Consider the following 22,703-nt stretch of genomic DNA (forward strand, 5'->3'; position numbering starts at 1 on the left):
GTCCTGAGTTCTATAAGAAAGCAAGCTGAGCAAGTCAAGGGAAACATTTAGTAAACAGCAACCCTCCATGGCTTCTGCATCAGTTTCTGCCTCCAGGTTCCTACCCTATGTGAGTTCCTGTCCTGACTTCCTTTGGTGATAAACAGCAATGAGGAAATGTACGCTGAATAAATCCTTTCCTCCCCAACTTGCTTCTTGGTTATGACGTTTGTGCAGGAATCGAAACCCTGACTAGGACAGGTGGTTCAGTCCCAGTGTGTTTCCATGAAGTGAAACCCAGCAGGCCTGTTTGCTCTGAGTGCTGTATTTGCTTCATAGTCTTCAAAGCTCTTGGCCACTTCTGCCAGCCCATGTCTGAGCCTTGCCTTTTTTGACAGCCGTCTCATGTTTCGCTAAACTACATCATTTTCTCCTCTTCAAACATTTCTGTATGTTGTTGAAGGGGAAACCTAGTCAGATGGTTAGCTACATGGCTTCATGATACTTGCCTTTATTGTACAACCTTCAGCCTAATGGCATCACGAGTTCTTTTTAAAAAATTTCAAGCATGGTTTCAAATTTTGGTGTCTGGGAACATTTGCTAGCCATACAGAAAATACTCAGTTGATAATCTTCTGCATTTAAATATCTAACTAGATTTTAAACTGTAGAATAAAAAATTTAAATGACAAATGTCTTAAATCAGTGGTAGCGATGATGGTCAAGGTGGCTCACAGCCCATGGTGGTGAGCTAGCCCTGCAATTGTTTGGTGGCATGTTGAGAGCAGATAACACTTTAGTTTTGGCCTTGGGTACCTCATTCGTGAAATGTACACAGCATCTCCACAGGGCCTTGTTGATGATTTAGTATTTAGCTCTCAATGTGTGCTTAGAGCCATGTCCAGCCTGTAGTTGACTGCCATGTCTGCAGAATCATGTCAGCAATAGTTTTGCCACATGAATGTTCTCATTTTCCTATTTCTGTTTTTGAAAGAACTATATCTTTAACCATCATTGGTTGCTGGCCATGACCGCAAGTGTTAGCTACTCCTCAGATGTTTCTGATGCTTCTGTGTGTTCACAGTAGACAGGAAGATAATTTGTTCTTACTCCATCAAATATCACGTTGACCAACTTTCACTTGAAAAACGTTGTGAGATGGTTCTTCTCAACTTTGGAGACATCTGTAATGGAGACTCTGCCTGTCCACAAAACTGTGGTGGCACACTCACGTGTCACACTGATAGCTCTTGCACAAGGCACTGCACCAAGTAGCTTGACTAAGAATCTCTGCCTTTTCTCCAGCCACAGCATCTCCCCACCAGTGCCATGACTCATTTTGGTTGCAAGCTTTTAAAATAATAGCATGCAATTTGTACCTGATTTTGCTGTGGGTATGGAACCTTGGGTAATGCCACTTCTCTATCATTAGTGACAAAATGAATCAATTTCATAGTAGAAAATATTATTTTGTGAGTGTTCTGGGAAAAGAAAATGACAAAACAAAACAACCTGCCATCCAGCATCACTGGGCATTTCCCTCGAGCCATCCTTGTCTGTAAGAAGGACCTCAGAGCTGTGGGCCATACATGGTTCACACTGCTTGTTTTGAGCCATGCCTGTCCTCTTTTGGGAACAAGCAGCTGTAGGGTTACAGAACTTGAGTCCTAAGTTATGATCTGTGTCAATTTTGGCTTCTAACCTTGAGAGAGTCCCCTCATTACCTCTCTGGGCTGGCATTGATCTGTAGAAGTTTTTTCTCAGATTTGCTAACCATAGGACTTTGTAGGATTTAGGGTATTACATGCGATAGGATTTGGTTTACCTAAAGAGTGTGATTCTGGCTCTCTTTCATTATTGTGAAATGCACTTTTGTTAGCACACTATCAGGTATGTTCAAGGAATAGAGGATACTTAGAGAGAAAATTTTAAAGCTGTCCTATCATAAACAAACCATTAAACAAGAAGGAGACAGATGGGAGGCTTGGCAATTTTCACTCTTGCCTTTCAGATGGTTAAACTAGAAAGTTTATTTTGATTTGAATTCTGCAAGGTCTATTTTATCGTTTACTCATATTACATTGCCTGCAGTATTAGCAAAAACTCCCTGATGTTGGCTTGAGAAACTATTTTGAAATGCTGAAGGATTGGCTGGATTATCCTCCCTGATGGCTATGAGCTGTTGCCCAATCCTGGTATTTAATAGTCATGTGAGACTAAACACTATAATGAATGAAATGTGACACTGGCTCCTCCCATGAGTCTTCCATCTTTCACTCTTGTTGAGCCATGAGCAACATGTAAATTTCTATAGTGTCTTCTTTCATTATTTAGTTTAGTGTGGTTGTGTGTGATTGTGCGTGTGTGTATGCATGTGTGTATGCACGAGTGTATGCACGTATGTGAGTGTGTGTGCCTGCATGTGTGTGTGTGCGTGCTTGTGTGCATGCATCATGCGTGTGCACATGTGTGTGCATGCATGCGTGTCTGTGTGTGTGTGTGTCTGTGTGTGTGTGTGTGTGTGTGTGTGTGTGTGAACCTCATGCATACCCAGTGCCCACAGAGGTAGGACAACATTCAATTCCTAGGAACTGTACTTATGTATACATGTATACCATGGCTACAGATGGTTCTGAGCCATGATGTAGGTGCTGGGAATCGAAGCTGAGTCCTCTATAAAAACAAGGGTGCTGTTGGTGGAGCCTCTCAAAGGATAGCCAAGCTAGGCTCCTGTCTGCAAGCACAACATAGCATCAGTAATAGTGTCAGGGTTTCATGTCTGTGCATAGGATGAATCCCAAGTGGGATGGTCACTGGTCAGCCACTCCTTCTGTCTCTGCTCTATTTTTGTCCCTGTATTTCTTTTGGGCAGGAACAGTTTTGAGCCAAAAATTCTGAAGGTGTTTGGTGACCCCATCCCAGTGCATCCAACCATTGGATGGAGGTGGGGGACTTCTATGGAAGAGTTAGGGGAAGGATTGAAGGAACTGAAGGGGATGATAGTCCCATAGGAAGACCAACAGTATCAACTAACTTGGACCCCAGAGAGCTTCCAAGACTAAGCCACCAACCATAGAACATACACGGGCTGTTCTGAGGCTCCTGGCACATATGTAGCAGAGGACTCACTGCCTTGTCTGGCCTCAGTGGGAAAGGTTGTGCCCAATTCTGTAAAGACTTGAAGCCCCAGGGAAGGGGGAATGCCTGAGGGTGGGAGGAACCCTCTCAGAGGAGAGGTGAGATGGGAGAAGGAGGAATAACTCTGGAAGGGGGCACCAGGAGGGGGCAACATTTTAGATGTAAATTACTTAATAAATTGAAAAAGAGGATGCTCTTCCTGATCAGCCATCTCTCCAACCCCTTCTGTAGCTTCTTAGTTTGTCTTTCAAATTATTAATACATATCTCCCTGGTATCTATCACTATCCTTTGGCTCTTACCAACAGTGTGTGTGTGTGTGCGTGTGTGTGTGTGTGTGTGTGTGCGTTAATGAATATGTGCATATAAGTGTATATGTGGGTGTGTGTATATATGTGTGTGAGTATATGTGTATGAGTGTATGACTGTGTGAGTGTATATTTGTGTAAATATGTGTTAGTGTATGTGTGTGATGTGTATTTGTCTGTGTGTGAGTGTGCTGTGTATGTGTGTATATATGTATGTGAGTGTATGACATTGAGTGCATATTTGTGTAAATATGTGCAAGTGTGTGAATATGTATATGTCTCTGTGTAAGTATATGTATGTGTGTACATGTATGTGTGTGAGTGTGTGTGCAGTACCTTTGAAATGAGCTGAGAAACTGAAAAGCAGCAAATAAGAAGCAGGCACACAGAACGTGTTTAACACAGTCTGCTGGAAACAGATTACATGTGAAAAGAAGACAAAATTATACACACATGATATTTATTTTTGTAGAAATAAGATGAATCTGACAAATCATTTATTTTATCACATTTTGGATTTCATTATTCTTGGAATAAGTATTTCTTGGAAGCTTCCAAAATCATCTGTGAATGTAAGATTTTAAAGACATTTTATAAGCCAATTTATAGATATGTAAAATATGACTTCATATTCATATAAAAAGCTAGGCATCCAAATGTAACTTTAATGAGCAGTGGTGCTCACAGAGTGGAGTACAACTCAGCTACAAACAAGAATATGAACGGACTGGTGTATTAATGTTTCTGAGAAACATTAGACACACAGGAAACTGTGCAAAAGCCATGTGAATGTGCTGACATTTGTGTAATCGAGGAGCCTAGGAATACACCCAGGTAATTTTGTAAAAACAAACTTAGAAAGGATGGAGACTGTGCAAGCCACAGTTGACTTGATTACTTTCGTTATGAGGGCTGTAGTGTATAGGATTCTGGGCGAATCAACACCTGAGTTGAACAGAGCTGTGCTTAATAAGTATTTTGGAAGAATAGTAAAATATTCAACCACTGAGAACAGAAAACAAATGGAATCAAAGAGCTGCACAGTATTTATGACAAGCATAGTCATAGCGTAGAGAAGGGACTGTGACCCTAAGTCATCCATTCATCCACCTCTGCATGACAGGGCAGGGAGCCTGCTAACAAATGGTGGATTTTGTGGATTTTAAAAAATTAATTAATTATTTTTTACACTCCATATTTTATTCCTCCCCACCCCTGTCCACCCTCTGATTGTTCCACATCCCACACCTCCTCCCCAGCCCCTGCCTCCACATGGATGCTTCCACGCCCCCCCCCCCCGAACTCTAAACTCGCTGGGGCCTCCAGTCTCTTGAGGGTTAGGTGCATCATCTCTGAATGAACACAGACCCGGAAGTCTTTTACTGTATGTGTGTTGGTGTCAGCTGGTGTATGCTGCCTGGTTGGTGATCCAGTGTCTGAGAGATCTTGGGGGTCCAGGTTAATTGAAACTGTTGGTCCCCTACAGGGTCACCCTCCTCCTCAGCTTCTTCCAGCTTTTCTCCAATTCAATCACAGGGGTCAGCAGCTTCTGTCCATTTGTTGGGTGCAAATAACTGCATCTGACTTGTTTTGTTTTGTTTTGTTTATGTTTTCTTTTGTTTGTTTGTTTGGTTGTTTTTTTTGTTTGTTTGTTTGTTTGTTTGTTTTTTCAAGACAGGGTTTCTCTGTATAGCCCTGACTGTCCTGGAACTCACTTTGTAGACCAGGCTGGCCTTGAACTCAGAAATACGCCTGCCTCTGCCTCCTGAGTGCTGGGATTAAAGGCGTGCGCCACCACACCACACCCGGCTGCATCTGATTCTTTCATCTACTCGTTGGGTCTTTCTGAGGGCAGTCATGATAAATCCCTTTTTGTGAGTGCTCTATAGTCTCACAATAGTGTCAGGCCTTGGGACCTCCCCTTGAGGTGGACCCCACTTTGGACCTTCTCTTCCTCAGGCTCCTCTCCATTTCCATTCCTGTAGCTCTTTCAGACAGGAACAATTATGGGTCAGAGTTGTGACTGTGGGATGGCAACCCCATCCCTCACTTGATATCCTGTCTTTCTGCTGGAGGTGGGCTCTATAAATTCCTTCTCCCTACTGTCGAACATTTCATCTAAGGTGCCTCCCTGTGAGTCCTGAGATTCTTTCACCTCCCAGGTCTCTGGTACATTCCGGAGGGTCGTCCCCCCCCCCTCCCCAGTCTTCTATCTCCCAAGGTTGCCTGTTTCCATTTTTTATGCTGGCCCTCAGGGCTTCAGTTCTTTTTCCTCACCCAATACCAGATCAGGCTCCCCTCTCCCCCACACTCACTGCCTTTCCCCTGCTCCCCAGTCCACGTTCCTTCCCAGGTCCCTCTCTTCCTCTCCACTTGTGATTGCTTTCTTCTCCCTCCCAAGTGGGACTGAGGCGTCAAAACCACAGGTGATAAAACACGTTGGAGAGGATGTGGAGAAAGAGGAACATTCCTCAATTGCTGGTGAGATTACAAACTCTGGAAATCAATCTGGAGGTTTCTCCGAAATTTGGAAATAGAACTACCTGAAAACCCAGCTATATCACTCTTGGGCATGTTGTAGATTTTTAGTGATACTGTTAGCAAAGCAGTTCTGCCACCCTAAGAGATGCTGAGGGGTCTAGTTAAGGAAGGGATGACCTCAGAGGGCAAAGGTCACAGGGGAAAGGTCACAGGTAAGGAGAAATGGAACAAACCTTTGGGGTTGTTGCATGTTTTTGTATGAGCTTGGTATGTATTACATGTGTGTGCTTGTTTTTTATGTTTGTATGTTACCATGTAGTGAGCAACCTGAACAAAAACAAGATTCGTAATTAACATAAATATCGGCATGGAGGGATGGAGGGTTATGGTGTACCTGGGACAGCACTCCTGACGTATTCTGGGAACCGAATCATAAGAGGAATTATCAGAGAAGTACAAAATGATGAATATTCTATACAAAAAGTCAGATGAGAGGAATGTATACTCAAAAATGTCACCGAGCTAGAAGACAACACCATGTTAATGAAAACACTTGAGGCAAAGGGATATTAAGGAAACTTGTCAGGCTAAGGTGATATCCAGGTCTAGATAGATCCCATTTGCAGGGTGGAGGGTGTTAGAAACTAGAGTTTGAGGCTGGGGAGCTGCTCAGTGCCTAAAGTACTTGCCTTGCAAGCCTGAGAACTTAACTTCCACCCCCCCCCCCCCGCCAGAACAGATGTAATGAAAGCCACATGTGGGGTGCGTGCTGGGATGGGAAGGCAGGGGGACAGTTTTTAGGCCTCACTGGCTAGCCTAGCCTAGTTGATGAGTTTTATGCTAGTAAGAGAACCTGCCTCACAAAAATATGACAGACATCTGAGCAGCAATATGCAAGGTTGTCATTATATATATATATATATATATTTATATACATATATATATATATATATAATGCAAACATACACAAATCAGCACATACAAATGGGTACATACATGTGTGTGCACACACATACATATGTGCATGCATGCATACACATGAATACATACACATGGATACACACACATGTGGACATGCATACATACACACACACACACACACACACACGACTGCACTTAAATGAACACATAAACATTATCACACACCAATAAAAATAAATTATGTTTTGGGGAAAATAGACCATGGTGCAATGTGAGTGAAAGACTAGTCCTTGTATAATATAAACTTATAACTGTTCTGTGGTAACATGAGATATCGTTTCAGTCAATATTCAAGGAAGCACAGAGTTGTGAAGGGGAGATGTCTGTGATATAGGACACATCTGCATCATAGTATAGGAAACCAAAGATACTTAGGAAGATGTGCACATGTTCCATGGGCCTGTTTCTGTTAGCACACAAATTCAGACAGGCGAGAATGAGGCTGGGGTAGCAAATGAGCAGCAGGTGAGGTGAGAGGTGACAGCATGCCAGAGATGATGGCTGAAGCCACAAGATGCCACAGATGATGGTCGTGCAAGGTGCTCTGCCCTCTGCTTTTTTTTTTTTTTTTTTTGAGTTTGACATTCTTACCAAATGAAAGAACACTGAAAAGAATAAATTTACATCTAAAAATTGGCATTCGGATGTTAAATACAGATAAGCAGTAAACCAGCTTCAAGCACATTCTGGAGCTAACAGACCTGGAGCCCAGTCACCATTGTTCATTGTGTGTTTATCTGCAATGAAGATAGAATTGCCCAGTAACACTCCGGCTGCCAGAAGCCAGACATAACCCAAAAGAACCTGGAAAACAATTCCAAGATTAGCAAAACAGTAATGAATGAAATCTGCTGCAAACATTTCCATTTACGGTAGCAGCAATGACTAAAGTGTTTTTAGGGTTCAATCCATTATGAGTTGACTTTTGTACGTGAAGAGACTCCATATCTAGTTTCAGTCCTCCAGAGGTAGGCATCTGGTCTTGGCCCCCTCTTCTTCGATAACCACTCTTCCCAGAACTATCTGTCTAACACAATTTTGGTCATAATTCAATTTCTTCCTTTCATGTTTATATCTCTTTGATTTTACTCAGTTTTGTATCAGTTACTTTCATGACTGTGACTGAGATTTATTTTGGATGCTGATTTTGGAGGGTCTCTATCCCATGTTGGGGAAGGTGTGATGGAGCTCATGGAAGTGGGAGATTATAGGGAAGACCTGTCTGCCTTGACAGACTAGGAAAGACAGAGTGTAAGGCTGGGACCAGGGCTTGTCTGTGGTCAATCAGCCAGTCTCAAATTCTTTTTTATTTTTTTCAATTTATTGGGTATTTTCTTTATTAACATTTCAAATGTTTTCCCCTTTCCAGGTCTCCCCTTTGGAAACCCTTTATCCTATCCACCCCCCACCTCTATGAGGGTGCTCCCCTACCCACCCCTCCCATCTTCCCACCCTGGCATTCTTCTGGGGCATAGAACACCCTTAGACTCAAGGGCCTCTCTTCCCACAGATGTCCGGCAAGGCCATCCTCTGCCACATATGCAGAGGCCATAGGCCCCTCCATGTGTATTTTTGGTTGGTGGTCCAGTCCCCCAGAGCTCCAGGACGTCTGGCCTGTTAACATTGTTGCTTCCCCTCCCCCATGGGGCTATAAACACCCTCAGCTCCTTCAGTCCCTTCTCCAACTCCTCCATCAGGGACGGCCACACTCAGTCCAATGGTTGGCTGTGAGCATCCTCCTCTGAATTTGTCAGGCTCTGATAGAGCCTCTCAGGAGACAGCCATATCAGGCTTCTGTCAGCAAGCTCTTCCCGGCATCTACAATAGCGTCCAGGCTTGGTGTCTGTATATAGGATGAATCCCCAGGTAGGGCAGTGTCTGGATGGTCTTTCCTTCAGTATCTGTTCCACACTTTGTCTCCATATTTCCTCCTGTGAGTATTTTGTTCTAGCTTCTAGGAAGTACTGAAGCATCCACATTTTAGTCTTCTTTTTTCTTGAGCTTCATATGGTCTGTGAATTGAATTCTGGGTATTCTGAGCTTCTGGGCTAATATCTACTTATCAGTGAGTACATACAATGTGTGTTCTTTTGTGACTGAGTTACCTCAATCAGGATGATATTTTCAAGTTCTATCCATTTGCCTGTGAATCTCCACCATCTAGGGAATAGGCATTCAAATAAGAGTCTATGCAGATTCAAACCATAACATTCTGGTCTGGCAACCAAAGGCCTATAGCTGTCTCATAATTCAGAGTGCATTAGTCCAACATCAGGCCACATTCTGAGAACTCCTCACACTGTGCCACAGTTCCATATCGAGTCTTTTCTGAGGCTTAGTGCCAATTATTAATTGTGAGTCCCTATGAAATTAAAAAAAAAAGAAAGTTTATGTTTTCAGTGCCAGAAAGGAAATGTTTCTATACCACCATGAAGAAAACAGGAAAAAGATGATGTAGGATCAGAGCAAAGCAAGACTGAAATCTATGTGGGTCAACACTAAATCTTTTCTCCAAGAGTATCTGGGGGATATGGTGGCATTATTTCAGCTCTAGGTGGCTATGGTGGCCTTACCCATATGACCACCTGAAGCTCAATGGCTTTTCTGTTATGCTGTTTCCACTTAGCACCATCAAATCCCTTATCAGGCATGTTATGTTCTGGGCATCTCTGACATCTTGACGTCTCCATTGCAACTACAGCTTCATGCATCACCCTTTAAGGGGTTTCATGCTTGAAACTGTATCTCTCTTACTCTCTCAATCAGTCCTGGATTATCTCAGTACAAGCCTTAATAACCCCATAATTCTTTTATTTGGCACGCTTGCAAAATCATTTCCACGAAGACGCCCATATTCACTGTCATGTTAAGCAGCTGTTGGACCTCCTCGTACTATGGCTACGGGAACTTTGGCTCCCCAGCCTTAGATGCCTGTATGATTAAAGCAGCGGAACACAATCTTATGTGCCCCTGTTTGAGCAGGACATTCCTGCAGATACTTAAGTTCTAAAGGAAATCTTTTCAAACAAGTTTTCTGTTTTATAATTTGGAGCCTTAAATGCATATTATCTCTCCAAGGCACCTTTCCTACTGCCCCAGGGCACAGCTTCTCTTTGACTGCCCTCATCTCTTCAACAATTGCAGTTGCTTTGTCTTAATCTGCTTGGTCAATCTTACGTGTATCTCAAACCATCCATATTTGATTTTCTATATTAATTCTCCCTGTCTGAATGCTATGCTGGTTTGAAATTTTACTCTGAAAAAAAATTAGTCAATGGCATTTACATTCAGCCACACTCATATTTTGGGGAACATTAGTAAAATATATCTCAATTCTTTGCCAGAATGTAGTGTCCGTGGCCTCTAGTTTAATCTGCTCTAGAGTCCTCGTTCCAATCCAAACCTTCAGAAGCAAGGCCTTAATGACTCAGATATCTGCTGCCGTTCTCATCTTCTGAAGTCTTACCCAAACCCTTCTTTGTCTCAGCTGACATTCTTTTGCAAGAAGAGGTTACCTTAAGGATGGGGTGACTTATTTTGTCTCACGGGGTACAGTTTATCCTGATGAGGAAGTTAGGACAGCAGGAGGTGGATGCAGCTGCTCACATGGAATCTGCCACTAAACAGAAGGGAGCAATGATTTCCTGCACCCAGCTCACATTCTCCACTTACAGTCGATCTCAATCATAAGATGAAGTCTCAGGTTCTAGACGCTGGGGTGAAAGCCTGCGAGCTCTGAGAGGCAGAGAAAGCACCCAGCTTCTTCAGCTGATATCCCAAAAGGAAAAAGAAGTTCTTCTTCCCCACACTAATCCAAAACCCTCTGAAACCGAATGCCCCTCCCTTCTACTTCCTGTGTGGCTCTCTATCCCTCCTCCTGACTTCCTCTCACTCTCTGTTTTTTTCTATGCTCACTCCCTGTCAAGAGATTCGTTGGTCTGCCTCTTGATCTATGGTTGATTTTATGTATCCTGTTTGCAATTAACAGAAAGTTCGTGAATTAAAGGCGTGTGCTAGGGCGGAGACACACCACAACTAGAAACAAATTTTTCCAGTAAATATCACAATCTTGGGGTTCACAGTGTTATCAAATATCCTGCAATAACAGTTCAGGATCCCAAACAGTAAACTGTACTACCTTCAGTGGTTGGGTCTTCCACATCAGTTAACATAATCAGGCCAATACCCATAGACATGCACAAAAGTCCATCCCTCCTGTGACTCTAGATGACTCTAGAGTTTATTAAGTTGATAGTTTGTAACAACCTCTCAGTCTTTGAAAGCTATTTTAAAAATTCTAGGCTTGAGTCACTGCACATCTTGGACACATTATCCCCACAAACTTGACTGAAGGCACAGGAGCCCCACAGTCAGGGAAAATTCACACCAGTGACTCCACACTTGGTATCAACTCTTTTCTCTTCCTGCTTACCATGTTAGGAATTTTTCTGTCACTGTGACCAAATACATTCTAGAAAAACCTCTTCTGGGAGAAAATATTTATTTTGGCCCATGGTTTCAGGGGGTCTCAGTCCTTCATGGCAAAAAGTATGGTGACATTTATGACAACAGAAGTATGGGTGGGTGTTTCTAGCTCTTTCAGGATTTTTCTTAGATGTTGGATTTGTCAAAATATTTACTCTCTGTATTGAAACAATTGTGCCCCCTTTGTCCACGATTCTACTTATGTGCTATGGTGTTTGTTTGTTTTATTTGTTTGTATTTTCTTTTGTTTGTTATTTTGTTTGTTTTGTTTTTGTTTGGTTTGTTTGTTTGTTTGTTTTGCATGTACTGAGGTATATCTGTATCCCTGCCATGAAACTCACTTGGTCATTATGTATTAACTAATTTGTTTGTTTCATTTTGCATCTTTGTTTTATTACTTTGCTGCCTCAACATCCTTCTATGTGGCCCAGGATGGTTCCTGAACTCACAACCCTCCAGCCTCTCTCTCCATATTCTAGGAACATAAGCATACAGACCAAGCCCAGGAGTTGTCAGTTCTTCTACTTCTGTTCATTAAGGATACTCCTCTATACTTTTGTTGCACTTGCATTTCATATTAGTGTAAGGCAATACTGACTCGGTAACATGAGTCTGCAAGTGTTCCTCACTTTTCTATTGCATAGACTAGTGAGAGCAGCGTTGGTGTCGTGTCTGTTCCTGAAAAGTTTGATAAAATGTGCCACAGTAGATCTGTACCACCCTGGATTTGAAATAAAAAAAAAAAAACAATCTTAGTACTTGATACTGATCTTTTAGTTTTCTTAAAATGTACAACTTCTATTTTATTAGGTCATACATGCCAGAGACGGGGCCTAGTCAGCCCCCCTCAATCCATGGGAATCAGGGGTTCTGGCAGATGGGCATAGAGTTGGCGGGAATTGGGGTGACAAACAGACCTGACACAAGGGAGTGTGCTGGATTCAATGCACTTAGGTTATTCTTTAAGTCTCTGGCCAATTCATCAATGTTCCAAGTATCCAAATGGCTTCTGCTAATATCTGAAAATTCTGTTAACCCAGCCTTAACATTTGTTATATCCTGTCTCAATCTATTGCTAAAACTACCTTTTTTTAAGCATTAACCTTTGCCTCCAGTTTCTTATCTATAATATGTAGTTCTGACAAAGCTACGGAAATATTCCTAGAGGCAGCTTGTCAAACCAGGATTAAAACCTAAATTTTCTAACAGCTTCTGGCAAGCATCCAAAACTTCCAATATATTTAATCCGAGGGCAATTCTCTGAGAAAACACACAATCTCTATACACTAAATGTCTCAAATAGCCTAAAAGTTTACCATGCTGAATATTTTTGAAGCTATCATCAGCCTACACTTAGTCAAACATTTTACAGCAATCTGCAAAACGCTCTCTACTTTCTGAAACCAACACAAACGCCATCCACAAAATGAATTCTATACGCTTGAGGATATGATGTTTAACTTCCAATAAAGCCTTATCTATGAATTTTTGGCACAAAGCAGGATTGGAAATAAGGTAACAGCAAGAATTGAGCTATATTTTGACCTTTATGACGTCTCTTTTTAATTCTTTATCCATAACTTTTAATCTATCCTAAAGTATCAGAGTCCACAACTTGAAGTTTTACTTATAACTGGGGCTGTGCCCTATAATGAGGTCCACAGTTCCTGAACGGGGCTAAGAGACTGCCTCTTTAGTTTTTTGTCCCGTTTTTATTTCACCTGCTTCTAGTGAGCGGAGTCCCATCTTTATGGAACTTTGATTTACATTCATTCCTCCAAGGTTCTCTTCACTGCAGCATGGGCAGAGAGACACAGAGGAAGGCCCTTCTTGTTTCCCGAGGGATTTTTACAATCTTTCCTCAGATGCTCCAGTTTTCTACAACCAGAATGTGCAGCTTGGTTCCCCTGAGAACGCTTTTTATTCTCACAGGTGTTCTTAAAATTGGCGCTGAATTTCTGTCCCTTTATCATGTAGGCCTTTACTACGATGTAATTATTTGAGATCTCTTGTGGCTCTAAATGCCCTTTTAATTTTCTTGCTACATCCCACAGATTCTCATGTTTCCTCTTCATTGGATCCCAGGACATTGCCATTTCCTAGGACAAGCCTTCAATGAATCATTAATCAGTGCAAGGTCATTGCTCAAGCTCAGATTTTTTTTTTTGTCAACTCTTTGTCCTTTATCCTGCCTTTGATTTCTAATTTCACTTCATTATGATCTGATGAGCTTTGAGCAATTGTTTTGATTTCCCCCTCCCTCTCTCAATGACTTGGCTTATTGCCTAAAACATTCTATTTTGGAGAAAGTTCTATGCACTGGTGAAAGGAATGCACACACTGCAATTTTGGGTAGAACATTGTGTAGATGTCTGTTAAATTAATTTCAGCTATAGTAGAGTTTAGTGTGAAATGATTATTAATTTCTTGAAGCTGCAAGACCGTTTGGTGAGAGCAGGGTACTGTAAGCATCCACTCTGCTTGTATTAGGGCTTCTATGTTCATGGTTTCCCTTTGGGTTTGTCTTTTGAAATTCAGTGTACAGATGTCATGTGTGTGTGTGTGTGTGTGTGTGTGTGTGTGTGTGTGTGTCTGTCTGTCTGTCTGTCTGTCTGTCTGTCTGTCTGTCTGTCTGTCCTGGGTATGTTGTCCCTTTTATCAATAGGTATCAACTTCCATTGGTTTATCACTTGAACTCTGTTTTACAAGATGAGCGTAGGTAGCTGTACCTGTTTTACTGAAGTTTCTTTTCTTTGGAATACTGTTTTTCAATTTCTTCTTTTCAGACTGCATTTAATGGAGCAGTGTGTTTCTTACTGGTTAGAAATAGAATATTTAGCTATAATTCCATTAGCCCATCTAGCTCTTTCATTTTGTAAATTAGGGCCATTTAAATCCATTGCTATAATGGGGAGGAATGTGCTAGTTCTTGGCACATTTTTAAAAACTGATGCTTTAATTGTAATTTGCTTGTTCAGTGTTCTAGCAGAGCTCATTAATTCCTTCATCCTTGGTCTTGTGTTTACCTTGCTGTATTGGGTTCAGTGTGCCTTTAGGGATCTTCTATAGTACCACAGTTGTCATGAATCTCTTTAGCTTATACTGACCTTGCCCTGCTTACGTTATGAAGGGTAACTGTCCTGGATATTACGATCTAGGATATTGTACTTGACATCTTCATAGTATAATCTACATATATAATAATTGACACCTACAATCACTAGGCTTCAGAGTTTTTGTGGACACATTTTCTATTATTCTGATGTTGTTTGCCTTGGTAAGTCAGTCCATACTCTCTCCTGAGGTTTCAGTGTTCTTTCTCAGTTCTTTATAGTTGACATTTTACCTAAAATATACAGTGAAAGGAATCTTTTATGGTCAATTGCCTGGGTTTCTAAACAATCCTTGTACCTGGACATCTATATATTTACCCAAGAAGCAGGCAGTTTCCTGGTGTTGTGTCACTGAATATAGTTTCTGTACCTAAAATTTGTTTCTATTTTTTTTTTGGCAGTGTAATCAGGGACATCAGATTATAGTAGGGAGTTGAGTGTATTTCCAACTGGAATTTTTGGTGAGGTTTCAATTTCATTTCTTCGGTGGGTGTTAGTGTCTGCTGACAGTGAATAGCGTATTAGAATACAAAGTACCCAACTTTCCTTGAGACCTTGAACAATCAGGATAATGTACATGGTTGTATTTGTAGGGTGCACCATTTGCAATCATTCCTAGACTTATTAACAGTCTAGAGTCTGAAATGATCTGTGGTAATACATAGTGTGGCCCCATATCAATGCAGTGTTCACAGGATTTTTATTTTTATCTCTGCTGTAGCTAAGTAATTCTTCAGGCCTGTCAGAACCATCCTTCTTAGATATTGATTTTTTGGCTTGAGGTTTTTAAACCTCCTCCATTTTTTGAGTTATAGTATCATTTGAACTTTGCGTTGGGGTGATAGTGTTGAGCAATGAACGCTGACTCTAAGCTAGGCTGAGAATATTGTTCTCCTCCCTACCACTGGTGGCAGAGCACCAACACAGATACCAGGCACCTGTAGTGAAATGGATAAACAAGGGAGAAGCAACTAACAGTGAACTCGATTCAGAAATAAAATAAAACCCAGCACCATTATACCATGTGCAGCTCTGAGAAGGACAGGGGTTGGTGCAGGAATGAGCATCCACCAAAATGTTTTTTTAAAAGATGGTTTCTAAAAAAAGTGAATAAACAAGACAGAAGAAAATGACAGCTGGAAATGATGTAAGGCACAAAGCGAAAAGAGAAGAGAGGACAGGAAAAAACAACCTAAATGGGAAGAAATCCCACAGACCCCCCAGCCAGGAAATCAAAAAGAAAGGTCTGAGAAAAAGAGACTCTGACACCATACATAGACCCAGACACACACACAGAGACACACACAGATACACACACTCACACACACACACACACACACACACACACACACACGCACACACAGACACACACACACAGACACACGCACACACAGACACACACACAGACACACACAGATACACACACTCACACACACACACACGCACACACAGACACACACAGATACACACACTCACACACAGACACACACACACACACGCACACAGAGACACACACAGATACACACACTCACATACACACACACACACGCACAGACACACATACACACACACACCACAGACATCACAGACACATACATACATATCACACAGACATCTGTGTCACTGTGTGGTATGTGTGTGTATTTGTGTATGTGTTCCTGTGGGTCTGTGTGTGGTACTGGTGTCTATGTAGTATGTATGTGAGTGCTATGGCTGTTTGTGGTATGCGTGTCTATTGCTGTGTGTGTGTCTGTAGGTGTGGTGCTGTGTCTGTTTGTGGTGTGATTGTGTGTCTGTTTATGTGGTCTCTGTGTCTGTGTGGTATGTCTGTGTGGTGTCTGTGTTTGTGGGGTGTATGTGTGTCTGAGTGTGGTGTCTGTCTATATGGTATATGTTTATGTGTATAACTATGTGTGTGTGTGTGTGAATGTGTGATATGTGTGTGTGGTATCTGTGTCTGTTTGTGACGTGTGTGGGTGTGTGGTGTCTGTGTCTTTGGTGTATGTATGTGTCTGTGTGTGATGTCTGTGTGATATGTATGTATGTGTCTGTGATGTCTGTGGTGTGTGTGTGTATGTGTGTCTGTGCGTGTGTGTGTGTGTATGTGATAGTTATACACATAAACATATACCATATAGACAGACACCACACTCAGACACACATACACCCCACAAACACAGACACCACACAGACATACCACACAGACACAGAGACCACATAAACAGACACACAATCACACCACAAACAGACACAGCACCACACCTACAGACACACACACAGCAATAGACACGCATACCACAAACAGCCATAGCACTCACATACATACTACATAGACACCAGTACCACACACAGACCCACAGGAACACATACACAAATACACACACATACCACACAGTGACACAGACACATACATATACATCATACTACATAGACACCATACACAGAGACATACACATGTTTGCACTCACACACATATAAGCACATATACCTGCTTATACACTTGTACATCAGCAAATACAGAACAACCGAAATGCTACATTAAAATATTCAAGTGTTGATTTTGTTGGAATGGTTATACCAGTGGGAGTGGATATTCTCTCTCTACCAGTGTCCCCTTAGTTCCATGTCTTGTTGGCCCACATTCCCCATGAATCACCATGACTGGAGAGAGTCCCCTCTTGTTTGTTGTTTATAGCATACATTTAGGGCAGTGGCAATGGTTTGACACTGCAACCAACTGGAAATATTCCCTTGCTTACTAGCACAAGGCAGAGGGAGACCTGAATTCCTTTAGATGAGGAATCTCATAGTAAGATTGACTTGGTGTCTTGTGGGGCTCAGCTTGCTAGGATGCTATCATCTTTCAGGTGCCTGCAGCTTTCAGGTGCTTCCTGGGGCCCATGGCTGGTAGGGCAACAGATCTGCCCGATTGCAGAGATGTAACATGTTCTGCTTGAGGACCACCCTCTTCTGAGTCCATATCCTTGCCACCACTGTGCACCCTGGCTCGGTCTCTGCCTAGCTTACCTGCTGTCTTAAAGGGAAAGTCAGTCCTGCTACATTGTGTGTAGATCATTGAGAGAAAGAGAGAGAGAGAGAGAGAGAGAGAGAGAGAGAGAGAGAGAGAGAGAGAGATAGGAGGGGGTATGATGTTAGGATGGGGTAGAAGGTATATATGGGGTGATTTGAGGGAGGAATGCATTATATGCATGAATAAAATTATCAAAGAATTAATATAAAGATTATGCTTTAGAAATTTGGCTTCTAAAGTACATGGTAACTTTCTTAAATTTCTGTTACCTGACTTTTGGCAAATTATAATCATAAAATTATTAGTCATACCATGATGACAAAATATATATGTATGTATTTTATATGTATTCTATAGCATGGATATTTTCATTATTCTAAATACTTACCATTTAATCTTACTTTCTAACTACAGCCTTGAATCTTTGAGTAGTATCTTCTTTTGCCCCTCATCCCGCTCCCAGCTCCTGATAGCTACTTTTCTATTCTGCTTTTATGAATCCTGTTATTTTTAAATTCCACATAAAATATTCTATATTAGAGTGTGGAGAACGCTCAGTGGATGATATTGTATCATGAAATTTCGTAGGACCAATCCTTTCCGGAGCATGAAAATGGCTTTCAGGTTGGAATGAGGTTGGAAGGCATTGATGCCCGACGTCCATCTGTGTTCTGTGTGCTTTCTGTAGCAGAGGTAAGAGAGGCTGGTGCTACCTGGGGCTAATTACATGGTGTATGTTTTCTATAAAACAACAGATTTCAGTGCTTTCTGTCATAAGTGAGTCCCAGCTCATTATTTCAATCAATAATGTATACATATTTGTTGATTTATAATTTTGTTCTTAAGATGAATTTTCTAGTAAGTTTTCGTCAACTCGTATTCATCCTTGAGTTAACTGAAAAGTAGATTTTACCTAAAGTTGGTAATAATCCAAGGGTCCCATAGTGTTGTTTCCAACTGTTAAATAATTATTCATATTTTAGGTGAGCCAATGAAAATGGTATATAAATCCCTGTCTATGAATAAACATTCAAATAAATACACTTACTTATGTGAAAATTTATATACAGAGAACTGCCACGGAAGAAAATAAATAGATTTTAAAATTCAACACATTATTAAATCAGTAGAAACATTGAACTTAGAAGACACATTCACATGTTCAATGTCATGACAATGGTTATTAGGCTTGTACAGAATATCTAGGGGATTGTCTTAGTCAGGGTTTCTATTCCTGCACAAACATCATGATCAAGAAGCAAGTTGGGGAGGAAAGGGTTTATTCAGGTTACAATTCCATACTGTTGTTTATCACCAAGGAAGTCAGGACTGGAACTCAAACAGGTCAGGAAGCAGGAGCTGATGCAGAGGTCATGGAGGGCTGTTCTTTACTGGCTTGCTCAGCCTGCTCTCTTATAGAACCCAAGACTATCAGCCCAGAGATGGTCCCACCCACAAGGGGGCTTTCCCCCTTGATCACTAATTGAGAAAATGCCTTACAGTTGGATCTCGTGGAGGCATTTCCTCAACTGAAGCTCCTTTCTCTGTGATAACTCCAGCTGTGTCACGTTGACACACAAAACTAGCCAGTACAGGGATGTATTTCTCAGACTTTAATTATTTTCTTTGTTTAACATGCTGAGCTCATGTGTGAGCATTGTTCCTTATCTCAGCCTCTACTCTCTTGAGGTAGAAAGTAAGCCCATCAGCAGAAGATATGTTTGCTAAAAGGAACATTTGGCAGGTACTGAATTAATAGTCAGCTAGAAACATTTGATGTGATTCCAGATTCCTAGACCAGCCTAAAGTATATATGTACGTATACGTACATGTACATGTATATGTACATATATGTGTGTGTGTGTATATATATATATATTGCAGAAAGTTCTAGATAGCTGTTCATCATCATTGTGATTTAATCATATATCACATTACATATGCATTTGTTCTCTGATGAAAATGTTTGGACGGATACCTGGGTTCATTCATGATGATGTCATCTCTTAAACATTTGAATGTTTTCTCTCTCGGTTTTGAGCCCTTTTCAAATCCATGACACTTAATGCACAAGTGTGAATTTCCTCTTTCAGGTGTGTGGCTACCGGCTGAGACTGCATTTTGATGGTTATTTAAGCTGCTATGATTTTTGGACCAATGCTGGTTCCCCGGACATTCACCCAGTGGGATGGTGTCAAAAGACCAAGCATGAACTGCATATCCCTCGGGGTAAGCCAGGGCACATTTATCACCTGCAAGGAGGGGTACTTGTTATTCCAGCTTTATTTTAACACCATTTCAGGAAATACTAACAGGGGAGCCTGGTGTGAATTGATTTTCCAAATGAAAGTTTTATCTACAAAGAGGCTAAGGCCATGACAATGCCTTAGAGATGAGTGTAAAAGAAAAGTCTGTATGTCTCTCTAAGTCAAATATTCTGGTTAGGAATTTATGGGAAAAATATAATTGTTTGGGAGCACCTGATCATATATAAAGTATATTAATCTTTATAGCAAGAAATTGTGTTCAAAATCGTGGTTGAAATGAAATATCATACCCTATAAATGATACCACACAGGGAAGGAACTTGATTTGTTCTAAAAGAATTTGCTGCAAATTTGGAAATAATGGAAAGAATAAGACTATAAAATGCCATAAACAGTTTTATTTTTGATGGAAAATAGTTTTGTGTCTGTCTTTTGTTTCCTGTGAGATTCTTAAGTCTGGCAGTAAAGGCTGGTCCTTTTTTGGCTGTGATATGTCTTAGTCCATTCTTTTTGTACAACCAATTGCTGCACATAGTTTCCTGCTTGGGCATTAGGTTGCTGGACAACTGTGGCACATTTCCGGTTTAGTGTGCTACCTCCCTATCCTTCAGGTGTTTCTTGGCATCTTCCTGGGCCTGAAAGTAGTCTGGAGTTCATGAGAGTTGGTATGAGAGAGTAGCATTATTCATCCAATAGGCATTAGGGAACCTTTAGCATGTGCTTTTAACAGATATGGAACAATAGAAACCACAAGGCCTTAGGCTCAACTGGAATGTCCTTCAGAGGAGAAAAAGATTGAGTAAGGTCCCAGGGATAGTCTTTCAGATGCTATTGGAGACATAGGTTCTCTGAAGTCATATGATCCTAGGAATAACAACAAAATGAGAAAGTAGCTTGGCCCTACGCAAGAGCAGAAGCCAGAGATGATGTCCTAGAGTGGAAGGGTATTTGGCCAGAATGCAACCTCGAGGAGACTACGGGAGAACCATAGTAGAACAAGTACAGCTTAATATGTAAATAGAATCTTGAACTCTTCAAAGATTTTGACTTATAGATTCAATATGAAAATACTGATCCTGTGTAACTGGGGGGCCACTTTAGATGTCAATGCAGAAATGACAGCTCTCACCTTAAAAGAGAGGTTCTCAACTTGTGGGTAGAGAGACCCCTTTGATGGTTACATATCAGATATCTGGCATGTCAGGTATGTATATCGTGACTTATAACACTAGCAAAATTATAGTTATGTAGTAAAAACAAAAATAATCTTATAGTTGGGGGTCACCACAGCATAAGGAACTATAATTCAGGGTCATAGCATTAGGGAGGTTGAGAACCTCTGCCTTAAAGGGGATAAAAGATAGTTTATTTTTGAACCATTTTAAGTGAACATGGCCCAGGAACAGAGGTGTAGGTTGCCCCAAAGACCATGTTTCAACATGGAAACAGTTTCATGAAGTTTTTTTTTATAGTTTTACAGAACAAAGAAAGTCATAAAGTCAAGGCAAGCTTAACGTGCATGGTTGAGTATATCAGAGGCAGTTAACCAAAGATATGGGAAGCTTTTCTGTCGGCCCAACATGGTATCTGATGGTGTTCTTAGCTTTCAAGTTGGTGGAAGCCAGTAGCCTTCAGAGTTAATAGATTCTAAAGGTTCTGATCTATTAGTCACTGGGTGTCATTTCTGATGCAGAAGAGAGCAAGGAATGGCTGTTCCTGAGCATTGGAACCAGCCCCAAATAAGGAAATCAGCCTCTGAACCTGCAACATCCCAACAGCTCCCCTACTGATGCCCTAACCAATCAATCTGGAAAGATAATCTTTTTACTGGGTGATTTTTAAGGTTAGGAACAGAAAGTTGGACCTGCCAAATGGCCTTTGGATTTTGACAGTGCTGGGTGGCCTTTGGAATTCCCAGTTTCTCCAGAGCATCTGTCCATCCCAACTACAGTGGCATCAGGACCTCTTGTGGTCTTTGTGACATGACTTTCTAGTGAATGGCAACCACTTGGGGACTCTTGTCTCACCCTTTTCCCTTTCCTAGAGTTCAAAATGCTCCTAAGAAATTATTCAGAAACAGTTTATGTGAGTATCCTCTTCATATAAATACTTTCCCCCCTTAAATTCCTTGAAATTTGCGTTATGGTCTGTTATAATCCAAGTAAGTTAATAAGTGGATACTAATCATCTGTGAAGAGTGACATACTGTGAAAATTAAACACAACAACTTTTAACTTAAGGCATTTAAACAACATTAAAATATAAATCTTTTGTGATGAGCTAAGAACTTGTTGAATATATAGCAGAAGATTAAAAGAAGAAAAAATAATATATTAAAATATGTGATAATATCATGTGGGTATTTTTGACTAGTGTATACTCTTTTAGATTATAGAAAAGATAAATTTGTTTGGATGGATTACTTGAAGGCCTGTAGATTGCAAAATGCTCCTAAGAAATTATTCAGAAACAGAAGTTCTGTGAGTATCTTCTTCCTTTGTATAAATCCTATTTCCCACTGAGCTTAAGTTCTTTAAAAATTGCCTATGGTCTGTTCTATGATAATCCAAATAAAATTTGAAATGTTTTAATTACCTTTACCTTTCCTAACTTAATTTATTATATAAGCTTCCCTGAGCAAATAGCTTTTTTGTTTTTTGTTTGTTTGTTTTTTTTCTTTTTTTCTTCAGCATTGCAATTAGATACTTCAGAAAACTTAATTTAAATTAATCCTGCTAAAATTTATTTAAAATACCTTTTGCGGATTTTTTTCCCCTTTTGCTTGCAGCAAGTGAGTTTTCTAAGCTTAGTTTTGGTGTTTGGAAGCTAGTAAATACTTGAGACAGACTCTGTCACATGTGCATCATAGTCTAAGTACAATGGACACAAAAGAAGCATCTTGGCAGATTCAGGAATGCCGT

General features: G+C 40.9%; 1 protein-coding gene across 10 annotated transcripts in view; it reads left to right on the forward strand.

The window, feature by feature from the left end:
• The window catches only part of L3mbtl4 (L3MBTL4 histone methyl-lysine binding protein), a 511,181-nt gene that overhangs the window by 164,692 nt on the left and 323,786 nt on the right, over positions 1 to 22,703 (forward strand). For 8 of the 10 annotated variants that reach the window (XR_003952134.1, XM_006524417.3, XM_006524416.3 and 5 more), the window contains 3 exons: positions 18,104 to 18,208; positions 19,609 to 19,744; positions 22,171 to 22,262. Coding sequence is in view for 9 of the 10 variants with exons in the window: in XM_006524417.3 (XP_006524480.1) it covers positions 18,104 to 18,208; positions 19,609 to 19,744; positions 22,171 to 22,262 (333 nt within the window). In the remaining variant the exon portion in view is untranslated. The remainder of the gene's footprint in view (positions 1 to 18,103; positions 18,209 to 19,608; positions 19,745 to 22,170; positions 22,263 to 22,703) is intronic. The other 2 variants (XM_006524420.2, XM_030249846.1) reach the window with 1 other exon arrangement.

This window comes from Mus musculus, chromosome 17 (assembly GCF_000001635.26).
Source record: "Mus musculus strain C57BL/6J chromosome 17, GRCm38.p6 C57BL/6J".
In the NCBI taxonomy this organism is placed as follows: Eukaryota; Metazoa; Chordata; class Mammalia; order Rodentia; family Muridae; genus Mus; species Mus musculus.